At 39.1% G+C, this 17,220-nt stretch overlaps 2 protein-coding genes across 5 annotated transcripts in view; one reads left to right on the top strand and one right to left on the bottom strand.

Moving 5' to 3' along the window:
• The window catches only part of LOC308093314 (troponin T, fast skeletal muscle-like), an 11,740-nt gene extending 6,005 nt beyond the window's left edge, over positions 1-5,735 (top strand). For all 3 annotated transcript variants that reach the window (XM_080439645.1, XM_080439646.1, XM_080439647.1), the window contains 9 exons: positions 14-32; positions 2,035-2,080; positions 2,495-2,611; positions 2,939-3,016; positions 3,783-3,899; positions 4,226-4,338; positions 4,482-4,572; positions 5,077-5,117; positions 5,434-5,735. In XM_080439645.1, coding sequence (XP_080295771.1) covers positions 14-32; positions 2,035-2,080; positions 2,495-2,611; positions 2,939-3,016; positions 3,783-3,899; positions 4,226-4,338; positions 4,482-4,572; positions 5,077-5,117; positions 5,434-5,470 — 659 coding nt within the window. In that variant the 3' untranslated portion in view covers positions 5,471-5,735. The remainder of the gene's footprint in view (positions 1-13; positions 33-2,034; positions 2,081-2,494; positions 2,612-2,938; positions 3,017-3,782; positions 3,900-4,225; positions 4,339-4,481; positions 4,573-5,076; positions 5,118-5,433) is intronic.
• Positions 5,736-10,439: 4,704 nt separating this feature from the next.
• On the bottom strand, positions 10,440-13,203 carry LOC308084946 (myoblast determination protein 1 homolog 1-like). Of its 2 annotated transcripts, none has more exons than XM_080427941.1 (3): positions 12,445-13,203; positions 11,702-11,775; positions 10,440-11,167 (listed from the first exon to the last, which is right to left on the bottom strand). In XM_080427941.1, exons 1-3 carry the CDS (start codon positions 13,021-13,023, stop codon positions 10,954-10,956), a joined length of 867 nt encoding a protein of 288 aa, XP_080284067.1. In that variant the 5' UTR covers positions 13,024-13,203; the 3' UTR covers positions 10,440-10,953. The 2 variants fall into 2 exon arrangements, with proteins under 2 accessions (XP_080284067.1, XP_080284066.1); XM_080427940.1 differs by having other exon boundaries at positions 10,440-11,174; positions 11,706-11,775.
• Between the last annotated feature and the right edge of the window lie 4,017 nt (positions 13,204-17,220).

Below are 17,220 nucleotides of genomic sequence, written 5' to 3'. Positions count from 1 at the left end.
ACCAAATGAACAGAGGAGAAGCCAAAGTTCAAGTAAGTGCAAGTTGCTCCAAATGTCAATGTGATAATGTGTATAGTTCTTTCAGCGGTGGAAAAAGTACTCAAATGTTTTACTTAAGTAAAAGTATCAATACTGCAATGCAGAAGTACTCTGTTACAAGTAAAAGTCCAGAATTAAAAAATGTACAAACATATTGGTATCAAAATGTACTTAAAGTAAAAGTACTAAAATGTTTGAAAATAGCAGATCTACAAGCTCACAATGCGTCGCGATGCGACGTGTTGTGAGCTTGTAGATTGGCTATTTTAAAAATATATGCATGTAAAAGCTTTGCCTTCTTCTTTTCAGCTAAATCTCATTTACTCCAACAATGTTTTTGTGAAGAACCTTTGGACTTAAAACTCAAACTCAAAAGTTTGGAAATTTGTGTTTGCTCAATCATATCATTATTGAACTAAAGGCAGTGGTGTAAAGTAAATAAGTACATTTACTCAAGTACTGTACTTAAGTACAATTTTGAGATACTTTTACTTTACTGAAGTATTTCCAATTGTCTATACTTTTACTTCTACTCCACTACATCTCAGAGACAAATATTGTACTTTTACTCCACAACAATTATTTGAACATTTTAGTTACTAGTTACTTTGTAGATATAAATTATTACGTTATAAAACATACATTAACCACTTTAGCCCTATTTTATACCTTGGCTATTAGAAAATAGCCGATCTACAAGCTCACAACGCGTCGCATCGCGACGCATTGTGAGCTTGTAGATCTGCTATTTTCAAACATTTTAGTACTTTTACTTTTGGTACTTTAAGTACATTTTGATACCAATACTTTTGTACTTTTTCCGGACTTTTACTTGTAACAGAGTACTTCTACATTGCAGTATTGATACTTTTACTTAAGCAAAACATTTGAGTACTTTTTCCACTACTGAACTAGAGGCATTGTATCTTACCGTATTAGGGCTTAGTTGGGGCTCTCAGTAGTGGGTGGAAGAACTATACGCAGCTATATAACAGCTTCGCACCATGCAGTCCTGCTCATCACCAGCCATGGTCACATACCGCTATGGGATGGCATTCCATTCCTCAACCAGGATTCGTTGGAAGTCAGCCAATGACAATGTGGTCGCATTTGGTGTTAGGCTACTCTGGCACGTACACCATGTCTGCCGACAATCAGATGCCAATCGAGTCAGTACCACCGGGGGAATACACTATTTTACTTTGGCTGGGCAATTTGGCACATTTCACATGTGGGATCCCCCCACATAATCAGCTGTGCTGCTCATCCTACAAATCCAGGATGATTACAAATGGGACATTAGTGTAAAGGAAACTTCCCAATTATATAAGATACAATGCCACTAGTAGGCTACAGTAACAACAGGATGGATCAAACACTAATTTACAAACTTTTTTTGTTCTTCTTTTTTTTTGGCCAATGAGGTGTAGAACACACGAGAGAGAGAGAGAGAGAGAGAGAGAGAGAGAGAGAGAGAGAGAGAGAGAGAGAGAGAGAGAGAGAGAGACACACACAGCCTTGGCCTATTTAGTGTACGGTCACACATGCATGACGACAGAAACAGGGGTGGAACTTCTGGCTGCATTGCAAAATCACTTCACGTGGAGTTCGACTTGGTTGAACTTTGACTTGTTTGACGCCTCGTCATGTGTTGACCACTCCCCTGCCATTGCACATCGTTGAACATAGCCTTAAATGCCTGTACACAGCTGCAGACAATGAACACATAGTACAGTATACCTGTCTTAAGGAAACAGAGAGAAATGTCAGGCAAAGTGCAGGTCATGTAGGCATGGCCGAGGGTTGTCACACACTGAACAACGCATTGTGATTTGTTCACAAACGGCACCTTACTATCGATATGAAACAACATTATTAAACTCTATATCTTGTATTATTATTATAATTATCATTATTAATATTATTATTATTATTATTATTAAACAATGTTCACCATAAGAATTAAACTATTTTTGTTTTCTTACTGTTCTATAGACCAAGTCAACCTAAGATCCCTGATGGTGAGAAAGTCGACTTTGACGTAAGTCTCTTTTTTTGTACCTGTAGCTTTTTCATACCTGGTAGCCTTAGGTACAGGGACCCTGACTGGGGCAACCATGGGAGTCTCTCACCTTTGCCACCTTGACAGTTAATTGCCACAGACGAGCAATTAGATTTAAGCCCCTATCCCACTTGCACTGAAAATTCTATGTTTAACTTCTATAATGTGGGTACAGGTTGTGTTTTTATTTCATTCAAAAATGTGTTTGCCTTGCTTAAAGAAATAAAAATTGTTTCACCTGAAGATGGAATGCCTTAGCTTTTCCGTTATGCACCACTGGGGACTATCCCGCGGTGTACACTGACACTGCTAACAGTACGTACCCCTTGGACCACCAGCATGTTGATTTGAACTGTCTCTGACTGACTACGGCCTTCTTTTGGCTTCCTGCAGGACATCCACAAGAAACGTCAGAACAAGGACCTGAATGAACTGCAGGGGCTGATAGATGTTCACTTTGAGAACAGAAAGAAGGAAGAAGAGGAACTTATTAGTCTCAAAGACAGAATTGTGAGATAAGATTCTTCTCAAACTGTTTTTGTAAGGCTAGAAACATGGAGTTGATTAACTTTATTTAGTATTTATACACAGAAACTATCCAAGCTATTTCTCCTGAAGGGCATACGATCACATCTAAATTACTCTAAATCTAAATCAGCCAAATTAACCACATTTTAAAGCATTTTAAAATAAGCATTTTTTCATTAACCAGTATTTCATATAAGTACAAAAGCGAATTTGTTTTTTTGTGACATTTTTGCAGTATTCTCACATAATGACATACCTCATATTTAGCCCCAAGCGATATTAAAGAATGCCTTACTGTACTTTGTTTAGGAGAAACGCAGGGCTGAGCGTGCTGAAATTCAGAGGGTTCGTGCTGAACAGGCCAAAGAACGCGAGAACAAACGTGAGGTATGTAATTTCCTGTGCCACCACTCACTGGGAATTAGGGCTTTAAGTTCCAATATGCAAGTCTCTTTCCAGCACTCATAAACAGACTCTGTTTGTTTTTCTGAGATTCCATTCATAGTACATGTGCAACAACATGTTTTAGTTTGGAGTATATTGAGGTTGCAACTTTAAAACAACATTTCAATGCACATACTGTATGTATGAGCATGAAATGAATATAATCTCTCTTGAAATACCCACAATGCATCTTCATCAGGGCATCTTTTTAGCAGATGCAATCTGCTCTACAAAGAGGCAGACCTACTACTCATCATTCGACAGATTACAGATTTTCTTTATGTCAGATATACATTCCAGAAAAGATTTATCCCATCTGACTCATTATCTAGACGGACAGACAGACAGACAAACAGACAGACAGACAGACAGACAGACAGACAGACAGACAGACAGACCTTTATTGATCCCTCGGGGGAAATTCAGTCTCCAGAGGCGGCACAGCAGTTAAGGTACAGATACAGAGTAAGAAAAGTAGCCTACTGTAAGATACAACGAGGTAAAAACATCACAAAAACACCATAAATTATGAGTCAATCAATTCAAATTAAAATATAGATATACTGAGTTTTGTAAAGATTTACATTTATGGGTCAATCTTTTACACGTTTTTACACCTGTGTGGTTTGGATACCTGGAGTGTACAGTATAATACTGAAAATGTAATCTCCTTGATGATTTGGTTACATTTTGATTGTTCCTTTGACAGGCTGAGAGGCAGAGAAAGGAGGATGCAGATGCCCACAGGAAATTTGAGGATGACGTTAAGAAGAAGTCCGCTCTAACCAACATGGGTGGCATGGGTGGCTACAGTGGCCTGCAGAAGGTATGATGAAAAAATAGCTCTTGCTTGCTATTCATTGACAGGCAATAGCTGAGAAGGAGACGGTGTCAATGAGAAACAGCAAGAAGTCTACAATGTTTTAGTGGCTCACTGTTAAGTCGATGACCAGAGTGGTGCAAATTGCGCAAGTTGAATATGTTCCTATAGCCTGTGTGTGTGTGTGTGTGTGTGTGTGTGTGTGTGTGTGTGTGTGTGTGTGTGTGTGTGTGTGTGTGTGTGTGTGTGTGCGTGCGTGTGTTTAAATACACCTTTTTACCTGGAGATAAACCAAACAAGCCTGGGTGTTTCTGATCCTTCTTCTGTTCAAGGCGGAGGCGAAGAGAGGAAAGAAGGTCACAGAGAGAGAGAAGAAGAGGAAGGTCTTGGCGGAGAAATGCAAAACAATCGAAAACGTTGACGGTCTCAGTGATGACAAGCTTAGGTGACCCACAGATTTGACAACAATTATTATGTGTTCATTAGGCTACATTTGCAAAGTTAATTAAGACAAAGAAGAATACAATTGGTGTGGAATTGGTATATATGTTGGTATATATTTGTTGACATTTTATCTGCCATTCTCAGGGAGAAGGCCCAGGAACTGTGGAACTGGATGCATAACTTGGAGGCAGACAAATTTGACAACCTTGAGAAACTTAACAGGCAGCGATATGAGGTCAGTAACTAACTAAATGCTGCATGCAAGAAAGCATAATACTCTACACACTTTTCATGTTAATTCCTAAGTAAATCACAATTCTGGTCTTTCATTCTTTACATTTCCTGGATGAGCATATATTCCTAATTCTGTTTGAAATTTCTTAGCCTTTTAGATATTTGGTAACTAAAATAAAGAGATATTTAAAATGCTGTTGACAGTGCCATTCAGCAGATTGTTAGACATATATTTACAGATACTACATTAATTTCATGTCTTGCACAGACAATTAGGGATTTAGTAGCGGCCCGGGATGTGAGGGCTGCCCGAACCTCTAGTATAATTAAACAAGCTTTAGACAAAACATGACAATATCAGACAAATAGAATTGTAATGTTTAAAATGTTTTACAAAGAAGATTTACCTTAAATGAACACTGGATTATGCTGCATACTGAGTCCCATATTCAAGCAACGAATTCCCTGTCTGTTTTTCAAATGTCTGTCTGTCTCATGTTCTCAGGTCATCTCGCTCAGAAACCGAATTGACGAGCTACATAAGCAGTAAGTCCCCACACTATCACTTCACCCATGGCAACACCTTCCTCAACCCTTCCCCACCACTCCTTCCATCCTCCTCCACTTCTCCCCTCTTTCCGTCTTCCAACCTCCCCCTTCTCCCCCCTCCCCCCATCTCCTCCTTCTCTCCATCAAAGAGGAATCTATCCATCTATCCATCTATCCATCTATCCATCTATCCATCTATCCATCTATCCATCTATCCATCTATCCATCTATCTATCTATTGAGTTTTGTGTGACACTGAACAGTGTTTTAACAACACCACTGACAATCTGTATGTGCTATTGACACTTTGCAGCAGCAAGAAGGGAGCTCATACCCGTCGCAGGAAGTGAGCGGCCCCTTGCTGCTGATCACCACCACCAGCAAGAGGTGCCTTGCCCTGGCCTCCAACCAGCAACCCAGAGCCCGCCAACCACTGGACGTCTTACAGTCTTATTTCTTATGTTAAATGATAGGCTATTGCAAGGAAATTGGACGATTTCTTGTGTGTCCCCCAACACCGGACCATTGTTGACCATTGTTTTGTAAATACAATGTGACGTTCTGGCACTGCAACTCTGCTCTCCGCAGCATAATAAAATCCCTATTCAGCCCAAATGATGTGTATGTTTGACTCATCTCATCTCAATGGGGCAGTAGTCAGGGGTTATTGTGGAGATTTGTGCAGAATTTATGTTCACTACACACCTTTCCAAAACTTCAGTGTTTTAATTACACATTATTATTATTATTATTATTATTATTATTATTATTATTATTATTATTATTATTATTATTATTATTATTATTAGTAGTAGTAGTAGTAGTAGTTTACTGAGGTTAAGTTTAGGAATAATGTTATAGGCATAGTTTTACTGAGGTTGCATTTAGGAATAAGGTTACTGTAGGTTTAGGAATAGTTTTAATGAGGTTACATTTAGGAATAAGGTTAGGTTTAGGCATAGTTTTACTGAGGTTGCATTTAGGAATAATGTTAGGTTTAGGCATAGTTTTACTGAGGTTACATTTAGGAATAATGTTAGGTTTAGGCATAGTTTTACTGAGGTTACATTTAGGAATAATGTTAGGTTTAGGCATAGTTTTACTGAGGTTACATTTAGGAATAATGTTAGGTTTAGGCATAGTTTTACTGAGGTTACATTTAGGAATAATGTTAGGTTTAGGCATAGTTTTACTGAGGTTACATTTAGGAATAATGTTAGGTTTAGGCATAGTTTTACTGAGGTTACATTTAGGAATAAGGTTAGGTTTAGGCATAGTTTTCCTGAGGTTACATTTAGGAATAATGTTAGGTTTAGGCATAGTTTTACTGAGGTTACGTTTAGGAATACCTATGGCGACCGTTCCAAGGTCGCCGGATTTGACCCGGGCGAGATACGTCATTAAATTAGCCTCCCACCAGTTAAGAAATCACCACTACACTGGTAAGTAAGTAGGCAGACTAATATGACTCTTTCTTATTTCTGTCAGGTTGCTTGTGTTCCCACATTATTATTGTTGACTGATTTGATCCCTCAAATTAATTGAATGACTGACAACAGGAAGTGATGACCATAATTCACACACCACCTTTTACTCAGCAAACTCCATAGGAAACTTGTGGATAGGCCAAAACGTGAATCTGCCTGTTATAGCGCCACCATGAGGCCAATTTAAAAAATGTAGTGTGGCATTTCCTTCTTGGCCTAGGAATGTGCTGCAAAGTTTCACAGCAATTATTTTGGGTTTCAACCACTGACTGACTATCTAATATTGGAATTATTGCAAAACGATCACTAGGGGGCAAGTCCAACTGGTTTGGGATGGTTTTTGAAAACCTTATGCCCATAGGCTACCTAACACCATGCCAAAAATCTAAAACTAGTTACCAAGTGCACAATTGTTATGATTTTGACATATTCCCTCCCAGTTTATAGCCAAGCAGCCATCGTGGACACCATCTTGAAAATTATGCCTTTCCAAAAGTTCGATTTTCCTAGATTTTAGTATGCTATTAGCATGCCCAATAGTAACAGAATCCATTGAAAAAATATTTTCTATCAATTATTTGGGATTTCAACCATATACTGACCTAATATTGGAGTTATTGCAAACTGACCACTAGAGGGCGTGCCCAACTCGTTTGCGGTGCTTTTTGAAAATCTTATGCCCATACCTACAGTAACACACCATGCCAAAAATCACTATCTTGCACTATCTTTATGATTTTTGACATATTCCTTCCCAGCTATCAGTGGCCACGGTCATAATCAATGTAAAAGTCAAATGTACACATCTTATATCAGTTTATTCTTCATTTTTCAGGGAACAAGTCGAGACTAAGTGGAAATTAATCAAATAAATAATGAAATAATTTGTTTGCTCAATTCAGATGCACATTTAGTCTGATATTGTCCATTGGACATTGATGTAATCTTTAATCTTTCCTATATATCTTGATTATTTAACAGCTTCTTCTCTTCTCTTCTCTTCTCTTCTCTTCTCTTCTCTTCTCTTCTCTTCTCTTCTCTTCTCTTCTCTTCTCTTCTCTTCTCTTCTCTTCTCTTCTCTCTGATCTCCGTCTCCCCTAAGTGGATGACTTTATAAATACACAAATGACCTAATTCCATTTCAAATGAAAACTCACCTCGGTGCTAATTGTCCAACGTTTGTTGCTGTTTTTGCATTCACTCGGTTGACTGGGATATCGGTGTGTGTGGTTAAAGGTTCTCTGTTGGTTATTCTGCTTAGTTTTCGCACCTCTAATGGTTATTCTTCAGTTTATTGGCGCCTCTAAATGGTAGCACCCAAGATAGTGTTATAAATAGCACCAAAAGAGCTTCCCTGTGAGTGCAAGTCAAAGAAACACCAGTGGTAGTGGGTGGTCTACTTAGAAATTCAGCACAGTCACTGATGCAGGTCGTTTGAGTATTTAGGCTACTGTGTAGGACATGGCCACGTTCTTTTTTCGTTAGTTTTTTTCATGGCATGGTCGCATATCCAGTGATTGAAAACTTTGTGTTAGTTTCACCATATCATGCCTGGAAGACAAAGTCCTATACGGCCCTGAGTGGCCCACTTCAGGTCACTTTCACTGGCGTTTGCCCCGTTTTGCAGGTCACTCACAGCTACTGTAGGCCTACTTGAAGCCACCGCTTGTTTGGCCTGCATGCCTAGGCATGTCCAAGGACAAGGTGTTAAAACGTAGCTACTCTTGCAGTGTGTAGGCCTATATCTGCGCAACATTTTCGTCGCCAGCTTTACGAAGTAGCCCACAGTGATGGAAAAAGTAGGCCTACTCAAATGTTTTACTTAAGTAAAAGTATCAATACAGCAATGTAGAAATACTTACTGTTACTAGTAAAAAAAACAAAAACATTTCAAATTGAGTAAAAGTACAAAAGTATCGGTATCAAACTGTACCTAAAGTAGCTACCAAAAGTAGAAAGTAGGCTACTCATTATGCAGAATGCCACCACCAGGCAAAAGAAAACCTGGGAGGCCCAAAACCACCTGGCGCATAACTGAGACACAAGAGCTGGAACAGATGAACCTGTCATGGGGGGAGAGGCGCTGGCAGGCGCAACATGCTGCCAGCGACCGAATGCAATGGAGAGCGCTCATTGAAGCTTTATGTCCCATAGGGGACGAAGAGGACTTGCATGCAGAATGTCCCATTTCACAAGTTTTCAAATGTATAAATTGTATTGTATTTTGTTGTTGTTGAAAATAACAGATCTATAAAGCTCACATGCTGCATGGCATGCATTGTGAGCTTGTAGATCGGCTATTTTCAAATGGCCAAAATGTATATAGGGTTGAGGTGGTTATTATTAGGTCATTATTATTATCATTATTATTATTATTATTATTATTATTATTATTATTATTATTATTATTATTATTATTATTATTATTATGTTGTAATAATAATACATTTCTACAAAGTAACTAGTGCTAAGTTTTCAAGTAATTGTAGTGAAATAATTGTAGTGAGTACAAGTATACTGAAAATTGGAAATACTCCAGTAAAGTAAAAAAATATATATCTCAAAAGTGTTATAAGTATAGGCTACAGTAGGCCTACTTGAGTAAATGTAGTTACTTTACACCACTGGTAGCATATGACAAGCTGTTGCTTATCGGTCATCAGGCAATGACAGATTAGCAGCAGCCTCCTTGACATAATATAATAGGCCTACATTATGGGAATTGATTTTGATATAAGAGATAGGCTACTGTTTTTCATTCGCATTTGGGAAGGAAACTGACCAGAACAAGCAATTAGCCTATATACATAAAACAATTTCAACAACTTAAAGTTTCGCTTGTTTTTCTTCTTTTTGGTGCGTTTTTTTTTCTCTTTTTTGTATCTGGGCTGGGCCCAGAAATAGGTTCAATTTTGTTTTGTTGTTTGTTTTTGTTTTTTGTTGTTCTTGGTCAATTTCAGTCCTGTTTGTGTCGTCATGTCCCATAAGAGTAAAAAAGAATCATGGTAATATGTTAATATTGGTCAGGGGGCCTATGGATAATTCATTTTCTACTTCCCTGACCAATATTGATAACCAACCTTCGTTTCTCTGTAGGCTACCACCTATGTTTTTCACCAATAAAATATATATTTTAAAAAAGTTTGAGACATAAACTCATAAACGTAAATTTGTAATTATGCTACTTTATCAAATACTATTTTTTATCCAATAACCTATTGCATGATTAGTTACTTTTACTGTTTTTTCTTTCTTTTGCACTGTAATTTCGGTCTCTTATTCTTTTTTAACATAATTAAATTTGTATTGTCAAATTTCCATTCTTTGTGCTCTCTTAATGCTCTGAGTCTAATGTTTTGTGTAAACCATTTTGAACCCTGTTGTTTAAAGATGCTATTCAACTTTGCCTTGCCTTGCCTACAACATAACAAAAACAATACAGGCCTATAACTAGGCTATATAAGCCTATTATAGTGTAATAGGCCTACAGTAGGCTATATCAATGCTATATGATCAAATGTGTGCAGCTATAGATAAGTGAAAAGAATGATGGAGAAATATTCAGTTAAATCTCTGATTCCATTCTTTAAAGTCACATAAATTCACAAACCCTAAATGAACTAATCTTTTATCAACCACACACAGCTTCTCTCTCTGCACAGTGGTTGGATGTCATAGTGTGTAATGATGCTATTAGTATTAGCTATTATTACAAGATCAAATGCAAACAAATAGGCTATAAACTTGAAAAGATGAGTGACATAGAACAAGATTTCAGGAATCTCGGTTCTCAACTAACAGACTATTTGATGCAACCATCACCAACACAGAATTCAACCATTTATAAATAACTCTTTATTGAAATAACATTCACTCAGTCTTGAATAAATAAACATTTTACACAACCTTCCATATAGTAGCCATGTAGGCCAATACTTAATTTCATCAATTCATATTTACAAATCTACAGAATGGTCCTCATTGTATAGCATTTCTGCCCAAACAGGAATCACCAACATTTTCCCCATCAAACTGGCATGTATAGTCTTTATAGTGACTTGAAGAGTGGTATAGAATATAAAGACACCGCAAGTAGGCCTAATGGCCATGGGAAAAACAGGCCTTGCATTCACATAATTTATTCTATCAACAGGGCGAGGCTTGAAACGAAGATCCACATTAAGAAATTGGCCTTTTTCAGGTAAAGGGTAGCCTACAGTTTATGTCAACTTCTTGCCATGGGAATGGGATCATGACTGAGCTACCCCCTTCAAACACTGTCCGCATCCATCCATCCACCCAATCACAGTGGTCTGACTTTCAGGGTCTATTCCGGTTCTAGGGGCTCACAGCACTTCGTAAACTTGGGTCAATTTGGGGTCGCTGGGGGTCGGCACCGTCCAGCTGCTCGGGGAGGGAGGCAGAGAGGCCGTGGAGCACTCCGAACCGGCGCTGTCATCTGAACTGTCTACGAGCACAGGGCCTGTGGACGTGTCCTTAGTGATACGCTCCACAATGCTGGAGAGGCAGTCCAAGCTGGAAATAACGGAGTTTTTACTTCTGGAATCTGGAAGAGGGGAAAAAACAGGAAATAATTAGATTAACATTTTCTGATTGCAGTGAAATATAACCAACATGTTTTAAACGAGCCCTTTACCGTGAATCAATTATGAGGGGGCAAATTAGTTAAATTCTATTTAGGTTAGGCCTACATTTTTGGGGTGTAGCGTGTAGGCCTATCTATATTCACTAGACTATCTGAATCAAAGTAAGCAATACTTTATAATGATAATTAAATAAGGCTATATTAAAAATGACATTTAGCTAGAGTAAATAGAAATGGACTAGGCTATTATAGCCTACAACTAAAGGAGCCCTTTACCATGAATCAATTATGAGGGGTCAAATTAATCTATATTCACTAGACTATCTGAATCAAAGTAAGCAATACTTTATAATGATAATTAAATAAGGCTATATTAAAAATGACATTTAGCTAGAGTCAATAGAAATGGACTAGGCTATTATAGCCTACCTGTAACATATCTGTCAAAATGTGCCCATAGCTATTAGGCCTACATTAACACACGTGACTCACCATTAGATGTTTGGTTGATATAGTAGTTTTCATTTTTGACTGGACACCTCTGAAGGCTGCTGAAGTCCATCTGTAATGAGGAGAAAGAAAGAAACATTAGGCTATGTAATGTAACAAACACTGTTAACACTCTATCGCATTCATTGTAGCCTATAGTCTGCTCTCGTCAAAATAATTAATATTAATGGACAATCAGCGGTGGAAAAAGTAACTACTCATTTTTTTTTAAACTTGTGTAAAAGTATCAATACTGCAATGTAGAAATACTCTGTTAAAAAGTCCGTAATTAAAAATCTGCTTGTGTAAAAGTAGCCTACAAAAGTATTGGTATATCAAAATGTATAAAATGTATAAAGATCTTTTGCAAATAGCAGATCTACAAGCTCACAATGCATCTATCACGGCACATTCAAATGGCCGAAATATAGGCTAAGGCTGAAGTGGGTATAATGTATGTTTTGTAATAATAATCAAAATCTACAAATATGAACTATAACATTTTCAAATAATTGTAGTGGAGTAAAAGTACAATATTGTCCTCCGAGATGTAGTGGAGTAGAAGTAAAAGTACTGTAAATAGGAAATACCCCAGTAAAGTAAAAAATACCATATCAAGTAGCCTACAGTACTTGAGTAAATGTATAGTTACTTTACACCACTGCAACTTGGTACCAAAGCAAGCCAATACTAGCTATAACGGAATGGAATATTATCTATAATATATATGGAATCTACATACCATGCCATCAGAGCAGTTGGAGCGCGGACTGGACGAATCCGAGTCCCCACTGTAGTGATCCAGACCCGGGTAATAGCTCTCCTCCTGCCCGCCCCCCCGCAGCAGCGCCTGGAGAGACTCGATGTAGCCGATGGCGTTCCTCAGGATGTCCACCTTGGGCAGCCTCTGGTTGGGGTTGGCCGAGGTGCACCTCTTCAGGTTCTCGAAGGCGTCGTTCACCTTGGAGAGGCGTCTCCTCTCTCGCATGGTGGCCGCTTTCCGACGATCCTCGTTGGTGGACTTCCTCTTGCAGGCCTTGCAGGCCCACAGCAGACACCTGCCGGCCTGGTGGTGTCCGCTGGGCGCCCTGATGTGCTCGTCCTCCTGGGACTCCTCGCTGCTGGGGCCATGGTGGTGGTGGTGGTGGTGTTGTTGTTGTTGTTGTTGGTGGTCCTCTGACTTTAACAGTCCCACGTGCATCAATCTCGGGTCGAGGTCCTCGAAAAACTGCATGTCGCTGATGTTGAAACACAGGTCGTCGTTTAAGTCGTGGTCTGCTGCTGCAGGGGAGATGGGGAAAGGAAGATCTGTCAACTCCATGGCGTTCTTCTGGCTCACTGAAGACAAGGGTAAAAAAATAAATGTGGCCTTGATGCAAGACTTATTATGACAGATGACCGTCTTTGATCCAAAGGTTAGGTACAAAATGTATCTTAATTGTACCCTAATTGTAGGCCTAATGTCAAAAATCCTCAAGTCTGTTCTAATCTGGGTGCCCTATCTGCCCTTGTTTGAATTGTGACACATGTGAAGGCTGGGGTCCTTTTAAAGGGGCCTGTTAGGGGGCGTGTCAGAGGCCAACTGTTATCTGAGATGGCCAATATGACGTGCCAACGGGAGAAGTAGTTTTGTTATGACACAGGAATCAGCATTACTACTGCTAGAAAGAGAAAGCAAGACAGTTGATTCAACTCAACTCAATATATTTTCCAGAGGGTTTAAAATATTTCCTTTTCAATGGGATATAAGGATTTGATTTGTGACTGCTTCACTGTTGGTAGCCTACACCAATAATAATGACTGAGTGAGTTTTGGATCTAAATAAATATCAGTGGGGAAACACACACACACACACACACACACACACACACACACACACACACACACACACACACACACACACACACACACACACACACACACACAATTTCTTTATTTGAGTCCACATTTAGTGTATTACAAGGGCATATTTTTCAGTCCCACACACTCGAAACAACATGTGTCTCATTGCTTGAATGTACAGAATGTACTGAATGTAAACAACAAATACACATGGACTTATTCACAGTCAACATTGGTCATACACTTCAGTCTGCCATATTACCAACACACGCACACACGCACACACGCACGCACGCACACACGCACGCACGCATGCACTCACGCACACACACACACACACACACACACACACACACACACACACACACACACACACACACACACACACACACACACACACACACACACACACACACACACACACACACTGTACACTCATGCCCCATGTCTTGTCAAGATTACATATGGGCCTTGTATATTTTTCTGTGAAGGACACGTGTTGTTAAAAGTTAACTATAAATTTCACTTGAAGTGAGTATGTGAGAACTTCCTTTTCTTCATTTCAAACTTGCATGAAGAAGAACATTATGTTGTGTCATTCCATTCTAATGCCAATTTATAGTTGGCATGTTGGGTTGTCACAGCACCCTATTTCCCCTGTATTAACCTCTCATTAAGGCATAAAGTCGGATTCTCCATTATTAGCTATTTTAAAATCATGTAGTCTACTTTTATTTACCTGTTAATGTTAATGGCTGATTTGTTTGCTCATTGCATTTCTCATTATAGTCTTGATGAAAGCTAATGAGATTTTGATTGTTGTTGTTGTTGTTTTTGTTGTTGTTGTATTATTATTATTATTATTATTTCAGCCATTGAATTAAGGTTCTTCAGAGAAATTCAGCATTAAGATCAGTGGCAGTTCCCTTGGGAATTAATGGTGACACAATACTCTGATGTGGACACAAGGGGGCAGCCAAGAAAGTATGCCATTTTGGCTAACAATCATGATAAAAGCATACTTTTTTTGTACTGGCTCTCATACATAGAGTGTATTTTTTAGTTTTGTGCTGCAAAACCAACATCAGAATACCAATCATTGGGTAAGCCATATTTTTGGTTTCTCTCTCAAAAGAGAGCCCAGAGTCATAGACCATATGGAAATTATTATTTTAGTCAAAATTAGTTATTTTCAGATGTTAATTTCTCTTTCTTTTTAGATTATCTTTAAGTTATATACTTCAGTGGATTGAAAGAAAGGAAGCATATATAGCTTTAAGAGAGAGAGATGATCAAAGAGAGGACATTATGTATGCATGAGCTGGATTTGACCCCATGGTGTGACAAGTAGGTCTGTGCCTGTGAAGAATGCATACCAAAGAAAGGCCAAGGTACTTCTACAAAACATAAATTAAATAAATGATTGCTCAGGTTTAGCATTTAGGCATTTACTGGGATTTTATCATGTATATCATGCACACATGTCTGTAGGTGCATGTTTGCACGCGTTTCCGTGCCTGGGTGCATGTGTGCATGTGTGCAAGCCCATGTACTGTACATGTGTGCTCATCCTGGGAGGAGTGGCAGGAGTGAGTGTGTGTGTGTGTGTGTGTGTGTGTGTGTGTGTGTGTGTGTGTGTGTGTGTGTGTGTGTGTGTGTGTGTGTGTGTGTGTGTGTGTGTGTGTGTGTGTGAGAGAGAGTGTGTGTGTGTGTGTGTGTGTGTGTGTGTGTGTGTGTGTGTGTGTGTGTGTGTGCGTGTGCGTGTGCGTGTGCGTGTGCGTGTGCGTGCGTGCGTGCGTGCGTGCGTGCGTGCGTGCGTGCGTGCGTGCGTGCGTGCGTGCGTGCGTGCGTGCGTGCGTGCGTGTGTGTGTGTGTGTGTGTGTGCGTGCGTGCGTGTGTGTGCGTGCGGTTGCCAGGCAGATGGTCTGGCTCTCTCAGTAAAATGTTCATCCCTCCAACAGCTGCAGGAGTGAGATGAGCTCAACGCACCGAAACAGACCTCAGTACTCTACAAACCATGGCATGAGATTGGTTGCTTGGTTTGACTTAGTTTGACTTTGGTTCGGTTTACTTCAGTTGTGTATGCTACAGTATAGTAGTATAGTAGTAGTATAGTACAGTGGTTCTCAAACTTTTTCATGTCAAGGACCCCCAAAATGATGTGTATTTGGTTGCGGACCACCCATCTCAAAAATATTTTGTGCCAGGGATTTTTCAAAAATAACAGATATACAAGCTCATAGCGCTCAGAGTGCCGCACTATGAGCTTGTATATCTGCTATTTTTGAATAGCCAAAGTATAAAATATGGTTAAAGTGGTTAAAATGATTGTGACGGTATATTAACTTATTTAGCTGGGGACCCCCTGGTACCCCCACAAGGACCCCTGGGAGTCCCCGGACCCCACTTTGACTATAGTATAGTATATAGTATAGTATAGTATAGTATAGTATAGTATAGTATAGTATAGTATAGTATAGTATAGTATAGTGGCCTATAGTATAGTAAAGTAGCCTGTAGTACAGCATAGCATAACATAACATAGCATATAGTATAGCATAGCATAGTATAGTATAGCATAGTATAGTATAGGATAGAAAAGTGCAATTTTAGCCATGTAACATACAAAGTTCAAGCACTCAAAATACACTCAAAATACAGGACACCTGGGCTGGCTTGGATGTCACAGTAGGAATGGATGTCACTCTCAGAGTTAAATGAGCACTGAAGATTTTACTGTGTGGAGGTCACCCCAGGCCCCCAGTGACACAAGTGGAAAATGACTCCATGTCACTTTGGAAGTCCAGTAGCAGCTGCAGCCATACCAGAGACAGTGTGCCTGTATGTGTGCGTGCACACATGCGCACGCTGCATGCACATTAAAGTGTGTATGTGTGCTCGCATGTGTCGATCTTGAGTTTCAGTTTGCATTTGTGTGTGTGCGTGTGTGATCAATGCACAATCATGCCCATGTGGACATTTACGTGTGTGTGCGCGCAGTGTGTGTGTGTGTGTGTGTGTGTGTGTGTGTGTGTGTGTGTGTGTGTGTGTGTGTGTGCACACAGGCACTTACTTTTACATGCAGTTGTATATCTGCACTGTTTTTTATACTTTGCACACTCATCGTACAACGGTGTATAAATTAAGCATATGCAGTGGTGGAAAGTAACTAAGTACATTTACTTAAGTACTGTACTTAAGTACATTTTTTAGGTATTTGTACTTTACTTGAGTATTTCCAATTTCCAATACTTTTACTTCTACTCCACTGCATCTCAGTGGCAAATATTGTACTTTTAGTCCACTACAATTATTTGAAAACTTTAGTTACTAGTTACTTTTCAGATATAAATCATTACATTATAAAACATACATTAACCACTTTAGCCCTATTTTATACATAGGCTATGTTTTGAGCTTGTAGATCTGCTATTTTGAAACATTTAGTACTTTTACTTTGGGTACTTTAAGTACATTTTGATACCAATACTTTTGTACTTTTACTCAAGTACATTTAATTCCGGACTTTTACTTGTAACAGAGTACTTCTACATTGCAGTATTGATACTTTTACTTAAGTAAAACATTTGAGTACTTTTTCCACCACTGAGCATATGTATTTGTGGACAAGTGAAAGTGTAAGTGCTGGTCATGTGTTTGTGTGTGCTGTGCATG

The sequence above is a fragment of the Gymnoscopelus braueri genome (assembly GCF_963280865.1).
Source record: "Gymnoscopelus braueri genome assembly, chromosome: 1".
NCBI classification, from domain to species: domain Eukaryota; kingdom Metazoa; phylum Chordata; class Actinopteri; order Myctophiformes; family Myctophidae; genus Gymnoscopelus; species Gymnoscopelus braueri.
Note: the sequence above shows the minus strand (reverse complement) of the source record. Positions and strands in the feature narration are given on the sequence as shown.